Source organism: Perognathus longimembris, chromosome 14, assembly GCF_023159225.1.
Source record: "Perognathus longimembris pacificus isolate PPM17 chromosome 14, ASM2315922v1, whole genome shotgun sequence".
Taxonomy (NCBI): domain Eukaryota; kingdom Metazoa; phylum Chordata; class Mammalia; order Rodentia; family Heteromyidae; genus Perognathus; species Perognathus longimembris.
Window position 1 is genome coordinate 32,463,017 of NC_063174.1, and position 27,691 is coordinate 32,490,707.

Genomic DNA, 27,691 nt, shown 5'->3' on the forward strand with positions numbered 1-27,691 from the left:
CTCCTTTGGTTTCACTGTATGGGAGTGCCTAGTGATTTCCATTTCAATTAATGACCGGGATGGGAGTTGGTGCTGTTCTAATTATGGTGCATTTTTATAACTACCAGTCCTTCAAACTAGGCTCATTATTAATATTATGACTGATTTCCAGACTTTCAGATAAAATGAGGTACAACTGGACAACCTAAAATAGATGTGGCTAATTTTGCTTAAATATTTTGAAATTTCTGTACTAAAGGAAGAAAAGAAAGGAAAGCTGGGTATGATGGTAGCTCATTCTTGTAATGTCAGATGTTTGGCAAGTAGAAATTGGGAGGAACTTGGTTCAAAGCTAACTTGCATCTCAATAAGCCAGGCTTAGTTTCACATATCTGTGATTCCACAGCTATACAGGATGATCAAGGTCTGATACCAGCCAAAGTCAAAAATGTGAATTTTTACCTAAAAAGAAAATGAAAGCAGAGAGGGTGAGATGAGGGGCATAGCTCAAGTAGACTGCCTACCTTGCAAACATGAGGCCCTGAGTTCAAACCACAGTACCCTCTGACCAAACCACCAGGAAGTACATAATTACAGAACACATGACACTGCAAATTAGATCAATTCATTCACATTTATTACAAATAGTTTACTGTAGTAAACCAGTAAAAAAGCAGACCCAGATGGCTATGTGAGTCTATGGATTCAAATAATTCCTGAAGGCAGGGTCTCATCGCCTCACTTAACAAAGCTTTCACTTCAGCCATAGTACAATTACACAAGAGAACCCACATGCATTCAATGAAATCAGAATGCAATTCCAAGCCTCATACTTTATGTCACCACCAGTATTTTTTAAATGTATTAACAACAGAAATTAATCTTCATGCCCAACTCCCTCCTTCCCAAAGGAAATCCAGAGAATCTGAATAATTTTAGATTCTTATGCCAACAGTCTTAAAGGAATGTTCAATTTTATAGCAGTTATATTTTTGTAATTAATATTGTGTGATGTAGGCAATCTGCATACACTCATAGCAGTACACTTAGAAACCAGAGTTGTGCTTGGTGGCAAGTAGCTATGGTTGCCATGTGACTTCCTCAAGGTGTTAAATGTTTAAAACTGCTAGGCTGGCATAGATATGGCATACAATACAGCGGATGGCCTGACAGTCCTTCATATAGGCACCTGGGGTGCCAAGGGAAGGTCTAATAGCTGTCACTAGGGAGACAAATTACCCCAGCCCTAACAGTTTAAAGGAAAAATAAACATTAAAGGGGGGGTGCTTACAATAAACATTTAACACTTGCTGTGATCTAACAGCTTTAACAATGCTTAATGCCTCTGCCCCCTGCCGCAAGGAAAGGGAAGTGCAATCTGTATAATACAAATGTTTTCAAACAAGAGCCCATTTGGGGGTTCTAGCCCTGGAAACCTGTATGCACAACAGGGAACAAGAAGTCAGACTGTTAAGTCATGACGGAGCCCAGACATAGTGCTGTACACAAACACCAGGCAGATAAGCACTTTTTTTTGTTTACTCACTACAGTTTGGAGATAATCATAGTCTAAATAAATATTCTCAGAGAACACTAATTTGACCACACATAAGTCAATTTTATAGATCCATCTGACCTTTTTGACTGGAGGTAGAAGGGTTTGGAACTTTATTCAAGTGAAAATCAACTCATAAAGATCAGGTTCATACTGTGCTCATTTGCAGTCTAAATCAAGTATTGCCATCACTACAACACTTGTCATCTTATTGCTGAAGCATTCCATTCAAGTTTCTATCGGGAGTTCTAGAATATTCAATGCCATTTGTCCTGTGGGTTTTTCCTCGAGATAAAATTTATGCTGATTTATACAGTTTTCAGACGGACAACTTTAGCTTCAAAAATTCTAAATATTTCTGATACTGTCACCCTTATTCTCTCCCACTTCTCTCTCCCTGTAGGTGGGGATTTTAAGACTTAACCACATAGTGAGCTGAGGATTCTGTCAAACCATCTTCCCATTTTTGTTTTACATAGCACTTACATTGGCACAAGAAGCTCACAGCGTTGGCACATGAAGCTCACAGCGTTAACTACTTATTCCACCCACTATTTGGGGATTTGTAACACCTAAAAATCTGCTCTGCACTGAAACCAGAGCTCCCTGCCATCCAGAAGGGAAGTGTTCCACTGAGTTCTTCTCTGACAGAATGGTATTGAGCTCTTCATTCCCACATCCATGGAGAAAGCAATGTCTCCATCTGCTGGGTGCAACCTTCTGTTGCTCACTGACAAAGTGTTACCTCTGCTTTAACAAACCCTTCTCTTGTTAAGAAAGTTCACTGGCAATCAGCTGTTTTAACATGCCAGGATATCAGAACCAACTTCACAGCTGTCTATCCTGATCCTGCTAATTTTTATCTTGTTCAAGGGATTAGATGATAAATGTCAGAAAACAAATGAACCAAATGAGTTTTTTAGAAACCAGGTTCCCTTCCCATGCTTTTTTTTCCCTGGTGGTACTGGAAATTGAACACAGGACAGGGCCAGCTTTCCTACTACTAAGCCACCCTTCCATGGTCTTCAAATATTCTTGATGAGATTCTACAGATTTAATCCTTGCTCAACCAGGCTAACAATGAGCTTTCTATTGTTCTATAAGACAAAATGCCACACATAGTAAACACCCTTTAATGGTTCCCCTTGGCCATTTTTGAAAATTAACATTTTTAAAAGATTTTAATTTAAGTTTGAGGCAAAGAGGGCCATTACAAGTTTAATGATTTGCAACAACTGCTAATGCAGTGAATTACAAGTTATTTAAGCTGCAAGTGTGCCACAGTGTATCCTATACTTAAAAGCCATCCATGCAATAAGTCTTTGCCTTCTGCCATCAAACATTTACCCTCATTGATTTTACTATCAATACAACACAAGGAACACATTCAAAATCAAGCAATGCAAAGAAGCAAGGAAATCACACAGAGTTTAGGGCAATAGAGTCAGCAAGTTCCTGGGTCTGAACATGTGCACAGATCTTGAAAGGTCCATGGTTTTAGCATCTGTAATGCTAGCATTTGCTTTTAGGTGATCAGAGCCAAGCCATAGGCCTAACTACTGATGGCTCTCTGTAGACATTCCTTAATCTCTCCATGTATATCTTGTGGAAAGTTGGACACACTGGACAAGGAATAATAAGATTCAATAAAGTTGTATGTAAAATGAAAGCAAAAAAGGCTTTTAGTAAGTTTTTACTACAGAGGAGTTTTTGCTGCCTTAGAATCTTAAAACATTTCAAGATTTATCTAATACCGAACTATTATGCTCCACATTGCTTTCATTGCCCTTTAAACTATAATGGATTTGTTGGGTAGTAGAACAGAAAGTAAGTTTGGTACCAAAAAGCTAGATAAGTGGAGCCTTATTAATCCTGCTGTTGGAGCAAAGTACAGCATTAGCCCATGTCGAGTTCAGGTAAGCTAGCTGTGGGAGTGAATCCAGAGGACAAGCTACATGATGGTCTCCCTAAGTGTGCCTGAAATACCAGCTATGTACCAGGCTTTTAATGCAAGGCAGAACTGAAGTAAAAGAAGGGAGGAAAGCAGGCTTTATTAAAAGAAGACTGTCACAAGCTTTAGTAATTGGTGATACACCAATAAAGACATGTCTAATGAGCATGCAAAAATGAGTATTTAAACAAATTTGTGATTTGATGTGCATCTAAGCAACTTCAGCAACAAATAAGGAAAGAACTCAAAGGTTTTATGCACAGCAGACAAAAAAGCTTTAAAAAGTTACCGCTGACGATCTGACTTGTATGTGGCTGTCAGCTCGTCAAACATGGTGCTGTTCATTTCCATGAACGCCTTCAATACGTTGTACACTAACGCCACGATAGCCCTATGAGGCAGAGGAGAGAGAGCACGGTTAGCTTTACACAATGGAAGGCACAACTTTTGTCTGAACACACTCCTTACTGCATTATCCTTTCAGCACTTGGCCACTAGGAACAACTAAAAATGACTACAGTTCATTTTCATGTAGAGACTTATATTCTTCCTAAGTGGTAGCAGAATTAGAAGAAAAAACAATCTAATTTCCCCTTCTAAAATATTAGTACTCAGAATACACTGGTCTATGGTCACCTGATTAAACTTTATTGAAGAAAAAGGCAAGTATAAACCAGGCGCCAGTGGCTCAATGCCTATAACCCTAGCTACTCAGGAGACTGAGAACTGAGGACAGTTGTTTGAAGCCAGGAAAGTCCTTGAGAATCTTATCTCCAATAAACTACTCAGAAAAGGCCAGAAGTGGCGCTGTGGCTCTGCTAGCCTTGAGTCAAAGAAGCTCAGGGACAGCACCCAGGCCCCAAATTCAAGACCAGGAAAGAAAAAAAAAAAGTGGGGGGGGGGGGGGGAGAGCAGGTATAAAATAACCCTAAAAATAAGCACCTGTGGTAGAACTACCAGGACTAGCATTAGAGACCTACATTTGCAAAAAAAAAAAAAAAAAAAAAAATTATAGTACATGCACACATGTATATGTACATATGTATGTATTTATGCATTACATACTAAATTATTCATATTCAAAGACATGATACCAAGCTTCTAGAAGGTAGGCAATTTATTTTTTAAAATTGTTATTATAAAGGTGACATACAGAGGAGTTAGTTACCTAAGTCAGGTAATGAGTACATTTCTTTTTTTTTGACAATGTCACCTCTTCCCTTGCTCTCTCCAGTTTTTCCCTCCTGTCCCCACACACGTTACATAGTTCATTTTCAGCATAGGATCTAGTAAGTATCACTGCTGCATTTGTTCACTCTTTGTCCCTCCATTTCTGTGCCCCCCCAACCAGATAAACAAGACAAAAAGAAAAGGAAAACAACAACAAAGAAAAACTCTCCTGTTTCCATTTCCTGGAGTTCATTTCAATAAATATTATTTCGTATGATCAGGGGCACATAGGCATTGCACCTTTGTGTTCCTCCCCTAAAAGTATCTTCCTTTGGTCTCACTGTGTGTGAATGCCTAGATTCCTATATAATTTGCCATGTCCTGGGGTATTTTAGATCTAGCTTCTGCATAAGAGAGAAAACATGCACCATTTGTCTCTCTGAGCTTGGCTTACCTCACTTAACATGATTTGTTCTAGGTGCATCCATTTCCCTTCAGCTGGGCAATTTAATATATGCAATTGTTCTTCTTGTGATTTAATCAGTGCATGGACTCTTGCCTAGTTCCTCCTGGTAACTGGCCAGCTGCTGCTGGTTGCTCTAAGGAGCCTAAGTGGTGGCCCATTTTTATCAAGTAGAAGAACAAGCTCTTGCACAATGTGAGGCCCGCTACACTCCACACTAAAAGTCTAAGTAGCTTTGCCCTTTGCAAAAATATACAACCTTGCCTCCACTTTGCAATGAATGAATATGCCTCCAACAGGCTCAGACAACATCAGCAAAAGCTAAGGCCTATGTTAAATAAAACATCTACATGAAAGGAAGGAGAATTTAAGTTCTCAGTGAAGGTTCTAGAAAGGCCTCCTCCCAGGAGTGGAGATGAAGAAGCGCCAAGTACAGGATACAAAGCATTACAGACCTGCTCTTGCCCTCCCTAGACCCTCAGAGGGCATTTGGAGAATGAAGCTCAACTGTCTAACAGAGTCTCAAGACAAGCATACAATGTACGGAATTCTATCTAATTTTTAATGCCATATAAAATTTTCCTTCCATCACATGGAGAAATGTGTAAGGCCACACAGAACGCCTGACCTAAGGTTGAATTAAACTTAATTTTTTTTTTCTCCAATAGACCTGACGATTAAGCTGGTTGTCCGGAAATGGATCTTGCTATAAAATACTCATCTATTTAGGACTTTTCCCACCTTATAATCTTTATTTCCTGATCTTCCAGCACCATTCCCCAAATACCTCATGATTTGCCCTCCTACCCTCAGAGGTCTCAGAACTTAACAGGCACTTATTAATAGCTTTGTGCATTTTTTAAAAAGGTTTTGTTTTTTAGCAGTAGAATTTGAACTCAGTTCTCTTGCTTGCTAAGCAGGTGTGAGTACCACATCTAGCCCTGATTTTTGTTAGCTGATTGTTTTGGAGGTTTTGTTTTGCTTTGTTTGGCCAGTCCTGGGGCTTGAACTCAGGGCCTATGCATTGTCCCTGAGCTTCTTTTGCTCAAGGCTAGCACTCTATAACTTGAGCCACAGCACCACTTCTGGCTTTTTCTGTTTATATGGTACTGAGAAATCAAACCCAGGGCTTCATGCATGCTAGGCAAGCACTCTGCCACATTCCTAGCCTGCTAGTTATTTTTGAGATAGGGTTTCATTTTTTGCCAGGGCATGTGACTGGATACAGTCTACCTATGAAGCTAGGATAACAGGGGCGTGCTACTGTGTCTGGCTTGATCCTTGATCCTCCCAGTCTTTACCTCCCAAGAAGCTAGAATTACCGAGGTGAGCCACTGGCATCTGGCTAGCTTTGTGCCTTCTTATGAATGAACAGATCCTTTAAGATCTACTTAAGCACTCTACTTCTGTATCTTCTTGGCTCCAGCACATAATCAAAATACCTCTGGCTACCTTCACATGTAGATATTTTAAATGATTAAAATATCAGTAGATATTTTAACAACACAGTAGTGGGCACCTAACATTCAAGAGAGTTTATCAAACTGAAGAGGAAGAAATAGGGAAAGAAGAGCAAAGAAGAAAAGAGAGAGCAGAGAGAAGAGGAAGAGAGGAAGGACAAAGGACACAGTAAAAACCTACGGATTCCAATGCTCTTTTGAAATCCTATAAAGACTGGAAAACATGATGGGAAGGATGACGTTAGAGTTTTCTTCTATCAAACTCATAATATATTCATTATTCCAATAATAGAGGGCCCTTTCTGCCACCTGTGGGAGAGAAAAAAACAAGAATAAATCACAACCTTTCTAAATAAAAGCATTATAAATAGTTCAATCAAAAGTAAAATTAAGTATTAATCACATTTTATATACTTGCAGATTTTAAGAGCTCTAGGGAGTTCTGAAGTGGTTCATCAACTTCAGGAAGAAAAAACTGTACTTTCTCTCCTTGTTAGTTTATCTTCTCCTTTATGTCTGCTCATCGCATCCGAGTTGTGGGTTCCCCACACCATTCCTGAGCTCCCATATACCAGGCCATCCTCTCACTCTAGTTCCTAGTACAGATCCCCTTTCTGTTCTCCTCTTACTCCCACACTTCAGATCAACCTCCGAGCCCAGCACACAGCTGGGGTTCAGCAACAGTGTTCAGGAAACCCCACAGTTAGCCACCAGTGGCAGCTGCATTTACCAAGCACAGCCTGTGGCCAGACCCTGAGCCTATGCACTACATCTAGAATGCATCATCTCTACTGCCAGCTAAGGGTGTGACTGCCCCCATCTTACAGAGAAAAACACAAAGGTTCAGAGGGATCAGGCAACTCATTCAAAGTTACACTGCTAACAAAGAGCAAAGGCCAGCAACTCAAGCGTAGGACCAGAGCTCTTTCCTTATTCCCTTCAAACAGGGCAAGGCAAGAGAGCTTAGCTTCTGAACTCAGAGGCGCTGGTGGTACACTTACTCAGTGCCATTGCAGATCCTGATTCTCAGCCCACCATGCTAATTTGGTCTTCTGGGCCTGAGTTACTCAGCCTGGATTTTATGATTTCAACAGTATACCTCAAAACAAAATCTCTAAGAAGGGTAGTACATACATAGGAAAGGAAAAAAGGAGTCTGCCTTCCTCTATACAGATGAAGAATTTGGGTTTTACTCAAATCTATCTATCTATCTATCTATCTGGTCAGTTGTGGAAGCTTGAACTAATGAGCCTGGACTCTGTTCCTGAGCCTCTCTGTGCTCAAGGCTAGCTAGCACTCTACCACTTAAGCCATAGTAGTACCATGTCCAGCTTTTTCTGAGTAGTTTATTAGAGGTAAGAGTCTCAGGGACTTTTCTGCTGATACTGCCTTCAAACCATGATTCTCAAATCTCAGCCTCCTAAGTAGCTAGGATTGTAGGTGTGAGCCACCAGCACTTGGCTTAAAACTTAGGATTTTAGAAGGAAAAAACCAGGAGTCAAGTGTGAGAAATTAATACCTTTTCATGTCCCTTTTCACGTTGGTTCAAAAACAAATGGTGTGATTCTTTAGGTACTAGACTTTGAGAGCCCAGAGAACACCCTTACTGAGTATTTACTATGCTCCAGGCACAGTGCTACGTGTTACACACAAACACATAAACAAACAAACACACATGCGCGTGCGCTCCCTTAAGCCTCACAACCACTTTGCAGATGGGGAAACTGAGGCTTAATAAGCTACTGACTGGCCCAAGGTCATTTGGCTAGCAGATTCTGAGTGCTCTGTTCTAAACCCCTTTATTGCTTTCCCTAAGGATAGCACCATTCACTGTTATGGAGAGGAAACCCAGTGGTCCCATCCAATGCAAACTGACAAGAACCTATCAGATAGATGGATAGATGCAGAGGGGAACATAAACAACAATCTACTAGCACATACCAAGAAAGGAGAACACAGCAAGGAGGCAGCATGCATGCGAGAAAGCAGCAGTAAAGACCACCAGGCTGACACCCTCAATGAGACTTCCAGTCCTCAGAACTGTGAACACAAAATCTGTGTTCTTTAAGCCACCCAGTCGATGATATTCCATTAGGCCATTATGTGTGGTGTGTGTGTATGAGTACACATAATGTGTGCACACATGCACGTACTGGTCCTGGGGCTTGAACTCACTACCTGAGCACTGTCCCTGAACTTTTGTGCTCAAGGCTAATGTTCTACTCTCGAGCCACAGCTCCACTTTTGGCTTTCTGGTGGTTGGTTCAAGATAAAGAGTCTCACAGACTTTCCTGCCCCTGCTGGTTTTGAACAACAACCCTGATCTCAGCCTCCTGAGTAGCTAGGGTTATAAGTATGAACCACTGGCACCCAGCCTTCTGGTAGGGTGTATCTTGAGCTGACCAACATGTCTCTCCCATCTAAGCTTCTGAGCATCATTTAAATCTCCCTAGTGATGCTCATATGAAAGAGATCCCCACTCTTCAGCTTCATTATACCAAGCATCTCATTCAAGTGGGAAAGTAAGGGAAGAGTAAAGCAAGTGACCTAGGCTTGAGTACTACAGGTCCTTGTAAATTTCAAAATACCTTTATACTGTTTCAACCACTTGCGGGAGGAGGGGGCGCTGAACTTAAGGCTTCATGTTTGTTAGGTACATGTTCTAATACTTGAGGTATATGTCCAGTCTTTTTTGCTTTGATCTCACTTTTCACTTGGCTGGCCTGGACAGCAATCCTCCTATTTATGCTTTCCTGCCAAAGCTCTGGTGACAAAAATAAAAAATAAATAGCATCTCATCCAGCTTTTTCTTCTGAAATGGGATCTTTGCTACTCAAGCTGGCCTAGAATTGTGATCCTCTGATATTAGCCTCCCATGTAGCCACTGTGTCTAGCTATTAGCTAAGATGGGATCTCCTGAACTCTTTCCTGGCCTGGTGTGGAATCTCAATCTGCAGCCTCTGTAGTAGTTATGAGCCAATGGGGCCAGGCTAGTTCTCAACTTTTCTATTTGTACTCAGACACACATTACCTCATGTGACCACTTCATGTAATGGTTTTTACTTTTTTCCCCCTTTCTTCCTTTGTGGTACAAGTACTCGATTGTTGGATGGTTACTGCTTTGACATACTAACATAACTTTAGATTTAAAAAAAAAAATTAAGGGCTGGGGATATGGCCTAGTGGCAAGAGCGCCTGCCTCGTATACATGAGGCCCTGGGTTCAATTCCCCAGCACCACATATATAGAAAATGGCCAGAAGTGGTGCTGTGGCTCAAGCGGCAGAGTGCTAGCCTTGAGCAAAAAGAAGCCAGGGACAGTGCTCAGGCCCTGAGTCCAAGGCCCAGGACTGGCCTCCCAAAAAAAAAAATTAAAACAGAAGTAACAGCCAGTGTTTCTGACTGACTGCTTAGGGGAAAGTCTACTAGCCAACGATTCCTTTAGGTGCTTCAATGATGTAAGCTAAAATGTGAATAATCTCTTCAAAATGACAAGCAGCATGTAGTCAAGCTTCCCGGTTTATGAGATGGACTTTTGGTCAGATAGTCAGAAGACAAGACAAAATGTGTGTTCAACCCTGATCTTCCTTTCTTCTCTCTTATGTGGGTTCCACAGCCCAGTAGTAAGGACACTGGGGCTCATGTTCCCTGTGCTCCCCCTGAGCAGCCACAAGGAGGCAGAGTAGTCCATGTGAAGGCACTGCTTCACTAAGAAGCTAAGTCCAAGATCAAAATTTAACTGCCCTTCCTTTAACATCAGGATCTGAGCAAAGCATTTTCTGAGCCTAATCTCAAAAATGGGACAAGTGGATAGTGTGCTATGGATGTAATTATCGTAGGATAATGTGACACTTATAAACAACATATGTAAAGCAAAAGCTTCTAGCACAGTATAGAACTCTTAAGTTTGTCTTTTTCTTCTTAAACATTATTTGGCATTCTTTCCTGCACACTAAAGTGGCCAGGCCACTTCTTACTCAGCAGGCTGGTGTTCACCTCTGAATCTGAAAAGTGGTACACCTTTCTTGCAGGGTGTCGCATGCTGGGTGGCACCTGGTCATGATCAGAGGTTACTATTCAAAAATACTACAATCATGTGGAAAAATAGCAAAGGAAATCATGCCGCCAGGGGTTATGACACTTCCAACACCAATGAAACTTAACCAAAATAATTCAGGCTGTATAGGCCCCTTTGGTTCATGTCTTCTACTCACCTGAAAATGGGGGCTAGATACACACTTGGCAATCTGTTTAAATAAAGGTTCTTGAATTTTAACAAATTGTGAAGGCTCAATCACATCCAAAATTTCTTCGAGTTCCCCAAGGAACATGACCTGTAAGTAGAAGCAAAACACAAAATGTAAGCTATTTCATTAAAAAAAAAAAAACAAAAAACCATAGGTTCAATGAAGACTAATGAGTTTATATCATCTTAAGAAAAACATATGCATAAAAGTAAAAACCAATGAACCAGCCATTATCCCATGTTCATTAAGGGATGCTCCCTCCACAAAGAATTTTCCATAAAGTATATGTTAAAAATAAGTTCCTGGGGCTAGGAATATGGCCTAGTGGTAGACAGCTTGCCTCGTATACATGAAGCCCTGGGTTCGATTCCTCAGCACCACATATATGTAAAAAGCCAGAAGTGTCGTGGTGGCTCAAGTGGTAGAGTGCTAGCCTTGAGCAAAAAGAAGCCAGGGACAGTGCTCAGGCCCTGAGTTCAAGTTCCATGACTGACAAAAAAAAGTTCCTATAATATCAAAAGTATATATAATTATTCTTTACTTTGACCCAGGGGCCTTCCATGTTATACCAGGCCTGGGGACCCTCCCTGTAGATCCCCTTTCAATTGCTAGCAGCCCAGCGATCTCACCACCCATCCAGCTTTTTGTTTTAAACAACAGGAGGGTGGCCCTCCTATAGGATGTGCCAAAGTCCACGGCAACACTTGCAGTCACTGGCCAAGCACTGAACTCCCTGGTGCATGCATCTTTAAAAACATTAACATAACAGCAAAAGTGCAAGAGACAAAAATACACTCCCTCCCTCACATGAACGTATCATTTTTAAATCCATCAGTAAACACTGACCTATTCTCTATGCTTACACTTGCATGTATATGTGTACACATACATACACACACATATACACATGCAACACACACACCCAACTGCTCTCCATAGAAGACAATAACAATGGCTCCTGTGCTGTGTGCCTAGAGAAGGGAGCTTTCAGATCTCAAAAAGGAATCTGATTAACAGTAGATTGGGTTAAATGTATTAAATGTAACAGAAATGTAATAACAAAAACTGGTTACCTATTTAGCCATGAATAAAGAGGAAAAAATTAAGTTTTCAGTAACAAGAAAAATGAAACTGCTTTTAGATCTTGAGATACATGGCATAGGGAGCAATTCAGAGTTTAATTTTACCTAACAGTATTAAGAAATAAGATAAGCCAAGCACTGATAAGATTTTTATCTCTAACCATTTTTTAAAAGCCAGTAGTGGAGCAGTGGCTCAAGTGGTAGAATGCTAGTCTTGATAAAAAAAAAGCTAAGGGACAGTGCGCCTAGGTCGTGAGGTTGAGCCCCAGGACAGGCACAAAAAAAGAAAAAGAAAGCAAAAAAAGATGATATTCTGAAGTTGTGTAAAGCAAGGGTTGGAAAATTCAAGCTGATTGAAAGAAGTTATTCCTATCTACCCTTGTGTGTAAATATGCTCCCAAACTCTAAGCTACCAGTTGACCTCTGTTTCCAGGCCACCCTGCACATGACTCCTAATCTTTCAGAGGAGTGTCTGCAAGGCTGGGATGGAGCCAGAAGGCTCCACCCAAGCTTCCTGCTGGAGACTCACTGCTCCCCACAATTCCCAGCTGCTCAGCTCTCAGCAAACCTCTCAGGGCTACTTGTAAATGGCTGAAGCTAAAATTGTGCTATGTATTAGGATACTACATAGTAAGATCCCACCTATACTGTGCTTTAAAGTGAGGATTTCAGCAGGTTGCTCTAGCATCTCCACACCAATAGCACAATCTCCACGTTATGCAGGAGGTCACAAGGAAAGTGACAAGTGAACAACAAAGAGTTTGGCCTGACTCTACCTGAGGCTGAGCAGCACAGGCGAAATGCCAGCTGAAAAGACATTTGGAAGCATATCCTGACCTACTCACTCGTTTTCCTCTAGGGTGCCCAGGAGGACTACATAACCTCTCTAAGCCTCAATTTCATCCCCAGTAAAATGGGAATACTGATAGCCCTGCCTCATAGAGCTACAAGGTTTAGGTGAAATAATATCTGTGGTTTGATACTGTGTGTGTGTGTGTGTGTGTGTGTGTGTGTGTGTGTGTGTGTGTGTGTGTGTGTGTGTGTGTGTGTGTGTGTTTGATAGTACTGGGGTTAGGTTAGATCCATTCTCTCAGGTCCTTTTTGTTGGGGGGATGGAGGAGAACATTACTGTTTGTTTTAATATAAGGTTTCATGCTTTCGCTTGGGTTGGTCTCAAACTGAAATCCTCCCACTGCCGTCTCCTGAGTATTTGGGATTACAGGCATGTGCCAGTATAACTGGAAAGATGTGATTTTACACATTTAGACCAGTGTCTGGCCCTCGCAGACTTTAAGTTACTGTTAGTACGCTACTGATATTCAAGAGTGGTGCTTACCTCTTTTTGACTGCATGTTTTAGGCCAAAATTTCATTAACCCCCTAATAACCTAAAAGAAGAAAAACCAAGAAGTATATAACTTTTCAGATACACATTTAGGAAAAGCAGTTTTCTCAGGTTTTATGAAATTATAACAAAACACTTACTGGTTCAGTGAGTGAAGGGTCTTTTTCCAGAAACTGTACTATACAATACGCCAACTGAAGAAGTGAAAAGCAAAGACAAAACTTTACATTCTCTATACCAAGGGTGCAAATGAGTATTAAAACATACTACTCTCTGGTTTCAATTTGTACATTCTGGGTTTAATTTCCCAATCAGCTCATTTGCACTGTAATAAAATTAAACTTTATCAAGCAAACTTAAAGAGCTACTCTTGTATTTCTTTTTGTTGTTGTTGTTTGTTTGTTTTTTGCCAGTCCTGGAGCTTGGGGCTGAGGGCCTGAGCACTTTCCCTGGCATTTTACTCAAGGCTAGCACTCTACTTCTTGAACCACAGTACCACTTCTGGCTTTTTCTGTGCATGTGGTACTGAGGAATCAAACCCAGGGCTTCAAGAATGCTAGTCAAGCACTCCACCACTAAGGCACATTCCCAGCCCAAGAGCTACTGCTTATCTACTTTTTTGTTTTCCTTCAGCAAGATGGAATCTCTGTATGTTACCCAGACTGGTCTTGAACTCTTAGGCTCAAACCAACTTCCTACCTCAGCCGCCAGAGTAGCTGGAATTGGCAGTATGCATCACAACATCTAGCTAAAAGATGCTTTTACAAGCCAAAAGTGACACTAATAAAGAAAGCTCTAGGAGAATTTTGAAGTACTAGTGAAAAGCACAGAGGGGACAAAACGTACTTTTCTTTTCCTTGGAAAGTTCAGTCATCCCTTGCTATATTGCAGTTCACTTATTGAGGCTTCACTGTATTGTGGGTTAAAAAAAACCACGTAGAAAAATACGTAGTGATCCCTCACTTATGGCAGGAGCTATGTTCCAGAGACTGGCAATAGATGAAAAAAAAATTCACTAAGTAACAGTAAGTGAACCACAATATAGCTAGGGACAACTGTACTACTATGCTACTTCTCAGATTTTTCACCTATTGCAGGGGTCTCTGGAATGTAACTCCCGGGATAGGTGAGGGTACACATTTCAAACTGTAACAACTTTAAGGACCTTTTTTTTTTCTTTTTTTTTTTTTGAGTGGGGGGGGGGGGGGCACAGAGTCCTGGAGCTTGAACTCAGGACCTAGGCGCGCTGTCCCTGAACTTCTTTTTGCTCTAGGCTAGTGCTCTACCACTTGAGCACAGCACCACTTCTGGCTTTTTCTGAGTTATTTATTGGAGGTAAGTGTCTCATGGACTTTCCTCTCAGGGCTGGTTTCCAATTGTGATCCTCAGATCTCAGCCTCCTGAGTAGCTAGGGTTATATGCAATTAAGGAAATACTAATATCAAAGGAACAGAGTTTGCAAGCTTTTCATTTTGGTAGTTGTGAAGTATATGCATGCCTATAACCGTAGCACTTGGAAGGCTGAGGTAGGAGGATAAAAAGTTCAAGGTCAGTTGGAAGAATACAACCAGATGCTGTCACCAAAAAATAAAATAAAAGCAGCAATCCTTCCAAGTTCTACCTGGGCGTGGAAGAGTGACAAGCTCCTGACGGTGTGTAAAGGGATCAGCACTTTCACCAGAAACTGTTTGTGTTCGGCCTTAAGAGGTAAAGCAAAGCCATTGATAATACTAGGGAAAAGGAAAAGAGATAAAAATTAGTAATGCAAGCACAGCCAGTACCCTGTACCACCAACTGACCTTGTGGGACTGGTAACTCTCAATAAGCTTCTAGTATAGGTCCAAACACATAGCCACAACAAACATAAGCCCAAATCAGTGATTATCAATGCTTTGTAGTTACTTTAAAGTATATTTAAGTAGGAAAGGAGTTTAAAAGAAGCTAAATTTGCCTATGATCATCCAACAAAGGCTTCTGTGCTCTTAAAACCAGTGAGATGGTCCCCAAGAACTTTTGTGTGTGTGTGCTGATACCAGAGCTTGAACCCAGGGTCTGGGTGCTCAAGGCTGTCACTTGAGTAAGAACTCTACTCTCTACTTTTGGGTGGTTAATTGGAGATAAGCATCTCATAGACTTTCCTGAGTAGCTAGGATTACAAGTGTGAGCTACCAAGGCCTAGCCTTATAACTTTTTATCAGCATCTTTTGTTTTTCCTTCTTCCTCCTTCTTCTCCATGTAATTGCCTCTCTTGCTAAGCTTCCTCCTAAAATACAACCTTTCACTTTCAAGAAATGTTCCTTGTTTTCTTGAAGTCTCTGCCTAGCTTGGATCTAATCTTCAGAATTATATTTACCTGAGATGAGCAACTACATAACAAGCGCTCACCTTCCTAATATTTCCAGCAGTTCAGCTACACCATTGAAGTGTTCAGTTTCATAAACAAACCTGGGGAGGGGAGGAAGGAAAACAAAGTCAGTACACTGGGCTTACATATGGGAAGTTTACTAATACTTCTATGAAAACATCAACTTTGCTTCTCCTGCCCCCCTCTACTTACCTTAGAAAAATATTGTTAATCTGTTTTCGGATAAATGCTCTAAGACCAAGAAACTTGCCATAAATTCTGTGTAAGACTGTTTTTAAGTAGTCCCGCTCCCGAGGGTCTTCACTGTCAAATAGTTCCAAAAGCTGTTGTAAAGAAAAGACAGGGTAGCTGTCAGTGGAAGTTACAGGAAAGGATTTAGGAATGCTATCATATATAATTTGAAATCTCTTCCTCCCTTCTTTCTTTTCTACCACTGCCTCCCAGAGTAGCTGGGGGCTTTTGTCCTCAAAAAGTTACTGATTATGTACTGGGCACAGTGCTAGCCCTTGGAAATAGAGTGTCAACAAATGTTGACAAAGGGTTTGTAATCTAGTGAAGAGGCAGGCAATAACAATAAATATAATCATGGTCAACACATAGCACTGGCTACAATAATCAGCAATCTACATGTTTATTCCCTCCTATGAGGTAGTGTTATCTCAGTTTTGTATATCAGGAAAATTGGGCACAGAAAGTTTACATGACCTGCTGTGGGTTTGCAGCTAGTAAGCAGCAGACCTGGGATCTGAACCTAGGCATTCAAGGTCTTAAAGGCAAACACTGCCCTACGCTACCTACTGCTTATGTTCTAACTATACAGATAAGATAGGACTTCAGCTCTACCAAAATATACAGGTACCTAAACAACCTAGTTTAAAGCACACATCAAAACTCCCAATGATACCAGCAATATTCTCTTTTTTATATCTGAGCTCTTGTTACCTAGGCATGCTCATATTATAAATATTCATCATATTACTTCTGTATGAGTTACACATAAATAACTTAAATATATGGATCATTTGCAACTTTAAATAAGCAATAGAAACCTGATAATATCACATCGATGTATTCTTGTAGCTAAGACTTCAAAAGAGGTAGTTACAAAAGAGAAAACAAGTATTACACCAAATGACAATAGGCACTACATACACATTGAACTCAATCACTATTAAAACTACCAGCTAGGGGCTGGGAATATGGCCTAGTGGTAAAGTGCTCGCCTCATATGCATGAAGCCCTAGGATCAATTCCTCAGCACCACCTATATAGAAAAATGCTGGAAGTGGTGCTGTGGCTCAAGTGGCATAGTGCTAGCCTTGAGCAGAAAGAAGCCAGGGACAGTGCTCAGGCCCTGAGTTCAAGCCCCAGGACTGGCAAAAAAAAAAAAAAAAAAAAAAAACACCTCAAAACTACCAGCTACAGCGAGGCACCAGGGGCTCACACCTGTAATCCTAGCTACTCGAGAGGCTTGAAGGAGAGAGGGAGGGGAAAATGAGGGAGAACAATAAAGGGGATGAATTTGGTCAGTGTCACAAATAAGGTATGCTAATAAAAATCTTTAAAAAATTAAAATGGGAGGGAGGGATAGGGAAAGGAAGAAAGGAAAATAAACACAGGGAACCTAGAAAAGCAAAAAAAAAAAAATCAGGTGTTGGAGGGGACACAAAATTAGAAAACTTACATATTTCGATTTCAAAACTTACTATTAAGGCTATAGTAATCAAAGAAGTATGATACTGACATAGGATATATATGCCAATTGAGAATTGATAGCCCCCAAATAAACCTCAAATGTATGGTCAATTGGTTTGCTTTAAGGATGCAAGGACGTTTCAACACAGAAAGAATAGTGTTCCCAACTAATAGTTCTAGGATAAATGGATAGCCACATGCAATAGGAGAAAGTTGGACCTCTACTTCATACCAAATACTCAAATCTATTTTTTAAGATATCAATAAGAACTGAACTACAGAAGAAAATATAAGAATAAGGGTTGCTAGGAAATGGGCAAAAGAGCTAAAGAGAGTCTTCACAAGAGAAGATATAAAAATGGCAAAGAAACATATGAGGAAATGCTCAACATCCCTGCTAGTAAAGGAAATGCAAATAAAAACAACACTGAGATACCACCTCACCCCAGTTAGAATGGCCTATACTCTGAACTCAGGAAACAACAAATGCTGGAGGGGCTGTGGGGAAAGAGGAACCCTTCTCCATTGTTGGTGGGAGTGCAAATTAGTACAACCACTTTGGAGAACAGTATGGAGGTTTCTCAAAAAGCTCAATATAGACCTACCCTATGACCCAGCCATACCACTCCTAGGCATCTATCCTAAACAGCAAAATCCAAGATATCAAAAAGGCATTTGTACTTCCATGTTTATCGCGGCACAATTCACAATAGCTAAAATATGGAAACAACCCAGATGCCCCTCCACAGACGAATGGATCCAAAAAATATGGTACTTATACACAATGGAATACTATATAGCAATTAGGAATGGTGAAATACTGTTATTCGCAGGGAAATGGACAGAACTCGAACAAATAATGTTGAGTGAGACAAGCCTAGAACACAGAAAACAAAGGGGCATGATCTCCCTGATATATGACTGTTAAGAAAGGGAGACGGAGAGACAGTAGAGACCAAGTCTGTGAATACTGTATATGTTCTTGATACATTGTATATTGCATATATGTCAACCTGACCTAGACAAGGGATAGAAAAACAGGTCGTAAGATATCATAAGAAATGTACACACTGCCCTACTATGTAACTGCACCCTCTTTGCACAACACCTTGTAAAAAAATTTATGTCCAATTAATAAAAAAAATGGATTGTTTTGCACACACACACACAAAAAAAAAAAAGAATAAGGGCTGGGAGTATGGCCTAGTGGTGAGAGTGCTTGCCTCATATACATGAAGCCCTTGGTTCAATTCCCCAGCACCACATATATAGAAAACGGCCAGAAGTGGTGCTATGGCTCAAGTGGCAGAGTGCTATAGACTTGAGCAAAAAGAAGCCAGGGACAGTGCTCAGGCCCTGAGTCCAAGGCCCAGGACTGGCAAAAAAAGAAAAAGAAAAAGAAAATATAAGAATAAGTCTTCACAGTTTTACACTAGGCAATTTCTTTTTAGCCATGAAATTAAAAGCTTATACAGGCAGTAAGAGAAAAAAAATTAGACTACCAAAATAAAAACATCAGTGTTTTAATGAACACTACTGGGCTAGGAATGTGGCTTAATGGTAGAGTGTTTGAATGCATAAAGCCCTGGGTTCAATTCCTCAATACCACATAAACAGAAGTGGCACTGTGGCTCAAGTGGCAGAGTGCTAGCCTTGAGCAAAAGGAAGCCAGGGTCAGTGCCCAAGCCCTGAGTTCAAGCCCCAGGATTGGCAAAACAAACAAAGAACACTATCAAGAAAGTGAAACTGAATAACAGAATGGGAGGAAATATATGCAAACTGCTGACTAGTACCTACAACATATATGAACTTATTAACCTTAATAAGCAAAAATGATCCAATTGAGAACCAAATGATCTTTAATTTGAATTAATATATCACAAAGAAGGTATACAAATGACTAATAAAGGCACTCAATTTCACTAATCACAACAGAAACACCAATCCAAACAAAAACAAGATACCACTTGGTGACTATAACAAAAGAGTGACAATAAAAAGCACTGGTAAGGATGTAAAGAAATTGAAACCCTCATAGACTGTTGGCAAGCAAATGGGTGTGTTCAGCTTGGAAAATAGTTTGTCAGTTTCTCAAAAGGTCCACAGTAGGAGTGTATGACTGAGCAATTCCACTCCCCGTGTACAACGAACAGAACTAAAGCTATACATCCATACAAAAACAACATAAAAATGTTCATCAAGTGATGTCTTTCACAGGAAAACATTTCAAGAGCAGATAAGAGAGATGGTGCACAAACGAAAGCACAATACAGTCATTATAAAAAATAATAATAATAAAGCTAGCATGATACACACAAGGGGCCAGAGTGACGGTGAGAGCAAGGCAGACACCACCTGCTTTCAGAGCCCAGTCTAATGCTGGCCACCATGTAGTAATCACATATTCTTTGCACAGGACGCTGTGCAAATGTATAGGACACCTATCTACTCTATATGGAAGAAGAACAATGACAGAGAAGGCTTCTCTAGAAAGTGATATGCAGGCTGCCCCAAAAAGCAGTAATGAGTTACAAGTAGGAGAGGAATGTTTGTAATGGTCAGCTTTTGGTGGTTATAACAAGGAAAATTTTAGCTCAGGCTACTTATGAAGAAGAAAAGGCGTATTTAGTTCACGTAAGTCCAAATGGCATAGCACAGCTGTAGACAGGGAATGCCCCCTAGTAACATCACCTTATGGTGCAGTTATCAATCATGTGGGAACATGCCAATGACTGCATTGCCAACCAGGAACTGAGAAGCTGCCAGAAGCTGCTGTCCCACATTCCTTCCCACCAGCCCACTCCAATACTGCCCCGTGCAACCAACCTCCAGTCACCAAGGCCTTTGGGAGCTGCTGAAACCATACACAAGCCTAGGTGTAAGCCTTCTCAATATCAACACTGCGAGCTGGAAGCTGACAGAGGGATTCATAAACAACTCGGAGAAGATGAATAAAATGAGACAAATGTGGAGCTAGCTAAAATGTCAATCAAATATGTAAGCAGAAAAAGATCACATTTGGACAGCAATCTTAAAAAAAAAATTTTACATGCACCCTCAAGTATCAAGAGAGGGAGTGGCGCTGTGGCTCAAAGTGGTAGAGCACTAGCAAGCTGAAGAGCTCGGGGGGACAGTGCTCAAGCCCTGAGTTCAAACCCCATGACAAAAAAAAAAAAATCAAGAGAATATGTTTCACCAAACTTTCCACCAAGCAAAGGCATGGGTCCAGAAAAGGGCAAGAGCCAACGCAGAGGGACCACTATTGATACAGCCTGAGGGAAGGCACCAGGGCCAAGCAGAGTTCGGACCAGCACTCCAGGAAGGAGGTCTTCAAGAAGAAAAGGAAAGAAGAAAAGAAAGGGGGGGAAAAAATGACAGTGTTAAGACTTGAGGCATTGAAACTACTACAGGAAAATAGATGAATATCTAAGCACAGGCAATGGCTTTCAGAATAGAACTCCAATAGCTCAGGAAATAAGACCAAGAACTAACCATTGGAATGACATGAAATTAAAAGGCTTCTCCATGGACAGAAACTAGAGCTAAAATACAATGGGACATGATAGTCTATACAGGACTCTAGGCATTCACACACAGTGGGACCAAAGGAGGATATTCTCAGGAGAGGAACACAAAGGCGCAATGCCTATGTGCCTCTGATCATGTAAAATAATATTTATTGAAGGCTGGGAACATGGCCTAGTGGCAAGAATGCTTGCCTCATATACATGAAGCCCTAGGTTCGATTCTCTAGCACCACATATATAGAAAATGGCCACAAGTGGCACTGTGGCTCAAGTGGGAGAGTGCTAGCCTTGAGCAAAAAGAAGCCAGGGACAGTGCTCAGGCCCTGAGTCCAAGCCCAGGACTGGCAAACAAACAAACAATAAAATAATATTTATTGAAATATACTCCAGGAAATGGAAACAAGGTTTTTTCTTTGTTGTTGTTCCTGTTTTCTTTTGTGTTGCTTATCTGTCTTTGGAAGCGGGAGGAAAGCACAGAAATGGAGAGACAAAGGGTAAACAAATGCAGCAGTGGCACTCACAAGACACTATGTTAAAAATGAACTATCCAACTTGCAGATGGGAAAAACTGAGAGAGACAGAAGAGAGACAGAAGGGATGACAGTATGAAAGAAGAAATGTCCTCTTCACCTGACTCACATAATTATAACCTCTCTATACATCACCTTTACAATAACAATAAAAAATTTTAAAGCTTTTGCACAGCAAAATAAATTCCAGAATCAAGAGATAACACACAAAATGGAAGACAACTTTTGCAGCTATTCATGGAACACAAGATTACTATCTAGAATATGTAGAGCTCTAAAAATTAAATACCAAGAGAGTAATACAATCAACAAATGGGAAAACAAACAGACAATTCTCAAAGTACAAATGGCTGATAAATACGTTAAAAATGTCCAACATCCTTAGCCATAAAGGAAATGCAGCCAGATGTCAATAGCTTACGCCTATAATACTTGCTACTCTGGAGGCTGAGATCTGAGAATCAAGGTTTGAAGCCAGCCCAGAAAAAACATGAGATACTCACCTCCAGTTAATCACCAAAAAGCCAGAAGTAGAGCTGAGGCTCAAGTAGTAGAACAATAACTTTAAGCAAAAAAGCTCAAGGAGAGCACCCAGACCCTGAGTTCAAGCCCCAGGACTGGCACAAAAAAAGAAAAAGGAAATGCTAATCAAGGTTGGAATTCCATTTTACTCCAGTCATGACCACCAACAACAAATGCTAGTGAGGATGAAGATGGACCAGCAATATTGTTATGCACACTTCGTGGGAACATATATTAGTGCAACCACTAAAATTAGAACTTCTACCCAAAAGAAACAATGTCAGCATATACTAACTGTACACCATGTTATTGGCTCTACCAATCACAAGCTGTTGAATTAGCTAAGCTGACCCATCAACTGATTATTAAAAAAAATATATATATAGTATATGTATATGTATATTGTGGAGTACTATTCAGGAATAAAGAATGAAAATTATTGAGCCAAGCACTGGGACTCACGCCTGTAATACCAGCTACTCATGAGGCTGAGATCTGAGACTAGGGGTTTGAAACCATCCTAGGCAGGAAAGACCATGAAACTCTTATCTCCATATGCTACTCAGAAAAAGCTGCAAGTGGCACTCTGGTTCAAGTGGTAAAGTGCTAGCCTTGAGCAAAAGAAGTCCAGGTACAGAGCCCAAGCCCAATGTTCAAACCCCAGGACTGGCAAAAGGGGGAAGGGGGAAGGGAAAGAGAGAGAGAAAGGAAGAAAATTATGTCATTTGCAGAAAAATGAATGGAACTGGAGAATATCATGTTAATCATCATAATAAGCAAAAACATAATCAGAAACACAAATACTGTTTCTCCTTATGTATGGAATCTAAGGGGGAAAATGAAGACTAAACATGTTGGTACTTTTCTGTAATCCTGGCTACCGGATGGGTAAAGATGGGTAGAACAGGGCCAACCCAGATAAAAGAAGTTAGCAAGACTCTTAGCTTTTTTTTCCCCCTTTGGCCAGTCCTGGGGCTTGAACTCAGGGCCTGAGCACTGTCCCTGGCTTCTTTTTGCTCAAGGCTAGCACTCTGTTACTTGAGCCACAGAACCACTTTCAGCTTTTCCTGTATATGTGGTGCTGAGGAAGAGAGCCCAGGGCTTCATGCATGCTAGGCAAGCACTCTACCACTAGACCACATTCCCAGCCCAGCAAGGCTCTATCTTAAAAACAAGTTGGGTATGGTTATATTCACCTGTAAGCCCAGCTATGAAGGAAGTGGAAGCAGAATAACTATGAAAACTACTTGAGCAAAAGGCACAAAACCCTATTTGCAAAATAGAGCAAAAAGAGATAAAGGAGTAGCTTAAGTAGTAGAGTCCTTACCTAGCATATTCAAGATTCAATACAAGCCCCAATACAATAAAAAACTGATTTAATTATTTTAATTAATTTAGAAATTGACTGAGTGATAACTAATATGTGGGCCATATTCTAAAGAGCAATCTCAGACAATTAGTGAATAAATGAGGGTCCAAAATGCAGAAAAGCAAGGAAACTACTCAAGTCATATTTTTATTTTTTGGGAGGGCGGGGGACAGTCCTGGGCCTTGAAGTCAGGGCCTGAGCACTGTCCCTGGCTTCTTTTTGCTCAAAGCTAGCACTCTGCCACTTGAGCTACAGTGCCACTTCTGGCCATTTTCTATATATGTGGTGCTGAGGAATCGAACCCAGGGCTTCATGTATACGAGGCAAGCACTCTTGCCACTAGGCCATATTCCCAGCCCCAAGACATAATATTTTAAGAAAACATTCAAGAATTTTCTCTAAAGCATGAGTATGAACAACATATGTAGTCATATTAATGTAAATGGTATATTTTGATTTAAATGTTGTGATGCAACTATATTAGTTATAGAGAGGAAAAATATAGAAAATAATAGGAAGGCAAGAGTATAAAAAGTAAAATGAAATTTTAAGAAAGCTATGTAAGCCTACTGTTTAGAAATAAGGGAAATAAATACAGAGAGACATCTAGAAGATACTGTGAAGAGGATGTGGGACTGGGGAAAAGATGAGGCAGTAGACTGCTACTTTCCTCATCAAAACCACACAAAAATTTTTAATTTTTAAAATAGTACGTTGCTAATTAAAACTTTTTTCAAAAGACACTGAAACTTCAAGATAAAACCTCACTTGCCCTCTAACTACAAGTCAATGCCCAATCCTGCTCTGTGCAAAGTTAAGATTTTCAAGAACAACACAAATCCTCAAGCAGATAATCACAAAAACTGGCATTCTTGATGTTTTTCACCCAAACTGATAGAGAAAATGAAAATCAAATCTCCTCATTTTCTTGGTTTGTTTGCAAAACTGAGTATCATCCTGGTTGCAGAGCACTTACCTAGAATTCTTAAAGCTTGGGTTCAACACACGTGCACATGCACGCACGCACACACACACACACACACACACACACACACACACAGAACCAACAATACCCCAACTCCAGTAAATAAAGAACATGTTCAGCTGTAACCCTAGCTACTCAGGAGGCTGAGATCTGAGAATCACAGATCTGAGGATGGAAGCCAGCCTTGGCAGGAAAGTCTGTGAGACTCTTTTGTCTCTAATAAACTACTCAGAAAAACCTGAAGTGGCTCTGTGGCTCAAGTGGTACAGTACTAGCATTGAGCACAAAGAGGCTCAGGGACAGTGCCCAGGCCCTGAGTTTAAGTCCCAATACTGGCAAAAATAAAAATTAAAAGAGTATGTTTAGAGGACCAGAACGAGTATAGGAAATGAAGAGATTATGGCAACTGAATGGGCCATAATCTCCAGTGGGCTAAGGGATCAAAAGGTTAAGTTTCTAGTAACTCTGTTTTGAAGACCCTTATGGAAAGCAATTACAAAAATTTCAGGGGCTGGGAATGTGGCTTAGCAGTAGAGTGCTTGCCTAGCATGCCCTGGGTTCAATTCTTTAGCACCACATAAACAGAAAAGGCTGGAAGTAGTGCTGTGGCTCAAGTGGTAGAGTGGTAGAGTAGTAGCTTTGAGCAAAAGGAAGCCAGGGACAGTGCTCAAGCCCTGAGTACAAGCCCCAGGACTGGCAAAAAAAATCAAAGGTACAAAATTGAACAACTCTATTAGCTCACAGTTTCTTCCTAATTTTATGCATTCTAACGAGACAGGCCCATTTCCCCCCCTTTATGTATTCTATCAAATTCAAGGAAACCTTAGGAGTTCAAAATAAGGCAATCAATTTGGTCAGCATTTCAAAAAAAAAAAAAAAGAGCTGTTGTAACTACATAAAAATGTATTAGCAGGCAGGGACTGGCTACTGGTGGGACTCAGGTAAATGTAGTGAATGTCTTCATTCAGAAAATGTTAAGAATTTCAAGGCAGAACCACTGAACACCACATGGTGCACAGGGCTCTTTGCGACAGAGGGTCAGTACAACCACCCAAGCTGAGGGCTGGCAAGGCTGGCTCTGGACACAGCAGTTACAGCAGCAAAGCCCTTTGAGAGGTTTCTTAGTTAAATGCTGAGCAAGACAGGATGAGAAGATTTATTGTTAACCCACAATAGCTATCTGATAAAATTCCAGGTAGAAATACATTCTCTCAAGTTTTAATTGCTATAGGCTGCGGATGGGATGGAGGGAGACAGAAAGATTTTGACATATTCATGAAACATGCTTGCAAAATCTCCTTGTAATAGGATGGAGATTCGAGGCCTTATAACTTTGCACGTGCATGTGCATACTGGTCCTGGGGTTTGAACTCAAGGCCTGGATGCTGTCCCTGACCTTCCTTTGCTCAAGGCTAATGTTCTACCACTTGAGCCACAGCTCCACCTCCAGTATTTTGATAGACTCTCCTGCCCAGGCTGGCTTTGAGCTGCAATCCTCAGACCTCTGCCTCCTAAGTAGCTAGGATTCCAGGTGTGAGCCACCAGCTCCTACCTACAGCTTATAATTTTTTTAACAGCTTGGTTTGTGTTATAACCAATTTGGCTTGAGTTGTTTTTGTTGTTTGTTCTTTTTTTTTTGGGGGGGGGGGTTGTTGCTGTTGTTTTCCTTTTCTTTTTTTGGCCAGTCCTGGGGCTTGAACTCAGGGCCTGGGCACTGTCCCTGAGCCTGTTTTGCTCAAAGCTAGCACTCTACCACTTGAGCCACAGCACCACTCTGGCTTTTTTTCTATTTATGTGGTTCTGAGGAATTGAACCCAGGGCTTCATGTATGCTAGGCGAGCAGTCTACCACTGAGACACCTTCCCAGCCCCTTGGCTTGAGTTTTTAAGAACACAATAATAAAAGGTCATTTTTAAGGACAAGCTGCATTATTTGCATAATTTGTATGATAATTACAATACCTTTCAGCTAAATATAACTGCAAATGTGAAGTACAAATTACTAAATAGCAATCTCCAGCAGTACATATGTTTCTGGGGATACTTGACTTATATGTCTCTTAGCAACCACTGACAAGTTTTTCAGATCTGCAGAAAGGTTGAAAACAATCTTCAGAAATATTCTGTGCAACTGTGGCCACAATAACCCACTCAAAGAAACAATCAAGGTTTGCTATTCACTTGTTTCCCAATCAGGAAGAAGAAACCATGTCCCCAACATTCCTTACACAGATAAAATGATCTTTATGGAGAACAGGAAGATTTGTTCACAAACAGAGGCAAGTATACAATTTGTAGCTGCAGATGGCACTTTACCAAGTTACCTAATTCTAAAATCAACATTACCATGGGTACCAGTGCACTATGCAATGAAATGACAGTCTTTAATAAATGTCTGACAGCTTTCCTGTGTAAAGACTTAGATGAGTACATAAAAGATGCTAAAGGTTATGTAAATGGAGATTTAATAAAAAATAAAATAAAATCACAATGAAATTTGAGTAAGCCAGTCATATTCCTGAATACAAAACAAAACAAAGAATAACCCCATTTAAAAAAAATCTAAATCCTCTGACTAAAAACCAACAAACAAGCTGTTTTGTCTGGTCCATTTACAATCTGGATCTCTAGGTTTTCTACTGGACAGCCATGCCCCCAGCAGCCAGACTAATGGGGGGACCTGCAGTTTCCAGTGCTCCCTTTCATCTCAGACTACTTCACTCAGCACCACTGGTCCTCTGTGAAGATTTGGCTTTCACTTGTCCTTGTACGAAACACAATCCAGGCACTGATGAAACTTTCATTTCCAACACTGGTCAGTGTTGGACAGTGATGGACAAAGCCCTGCTGAAAAGAATCCAGAAATAAAGAAACCACATGTAACAACTAAGAGGTCCTGACAGCCTGAAGAGGAAAAAAAAAAAATCAGGTTAAGCCCAAAGGGAATGGTTTTAGACTAAAACTCAGATTTTACGTAATTCCTAACATGCTTGGCAAGATATGACAGACTAAAACTGTATGATTTCACACACTGAAGCTATTAGAAGAAAATACAGCTTAAAGGGGTTCTTAAAACACAAGCTTATCCTAATAAAAGTGACAGTGACAAAGCTGGATGCTGGTGGCTTACATCTTAAATACTCAGATCTGAGGATGACCATTCAAAGCCAGCGGTGATAGCAAGGTCTATGAGACTCTCATCTCCAAGAAGTGGGGCTGTGCCACCAGCCTTGAGCAAAAAAGTCAAGTGAGAACATGAGGCGAGTTCAAGCCCCAGTAACAGCACACACTTAGTGACAGACCAACACAATCAGGAGCACAGTATTCACTCATTACAACCTTACAATGAATTTCCCGTTATACTATGGATATCTTGCACGTACTTTCCAATAAGAAAACAAATGCATAGGGTACTTAATGTAACTTGCCCAAAGTCACACAATGAAAAA

At 40.6% G+C, this 27,691-nt stretch overlaps 1 protein-coding gene across 4 annotated transcripts in view; it reads right to left on the reverse strand.

The window, feature by feature from the left end:
* Ppp2r5e (protein phosphatase 2 regulatory subunit B'epsilon) overlaps window positions 1-27,691 on the reverse strand; it is a 138,854-nt gene that overhangs the window by 2,338 nt on the left and 108,825 nt on the right. For 3 of the 4 annotated variants that reach the window (XM_048362594.1, XM_048362596.1, XM_048362593.1), the window contains 8 exons: window positions 15,808-15,938; window positions 15,636-15,695; window positions 14,872-14,980; window positions 13,391-13,444; window positions 13,243-13,293; window positions 10,792-10,911; window positions 6,760-6,887; window positions 3,775-3,876 (listed from right to left, as the gene is read on the reverse strand). In XM_048362594.1, the coding sequence (XP_048218551.1) occupies window positions 3,775-3,876; window positions 6,760-6,887; window positions 10,792-10,911; window positions 13,243-13,293; window positions 13,391-13,444; window positions 14,872-14,980; window positions 15,636-15,695; window positions 15,808-15,938 (755 nt within the window). The remainder of the gene's footprint in view (window positions 1-3,774; window positions 3,877-6,759; window positions 6,888-10,791; window positions 10,912-13,242; window positions 13,294-13,390; window positions 13,445-14,871; window positions 14,981-15,635; window positions 15,696-15,807; window positions 15,939-27,691) is intronic. The other variant, XM_048362595.1, reaches the window with a different exon arrangement.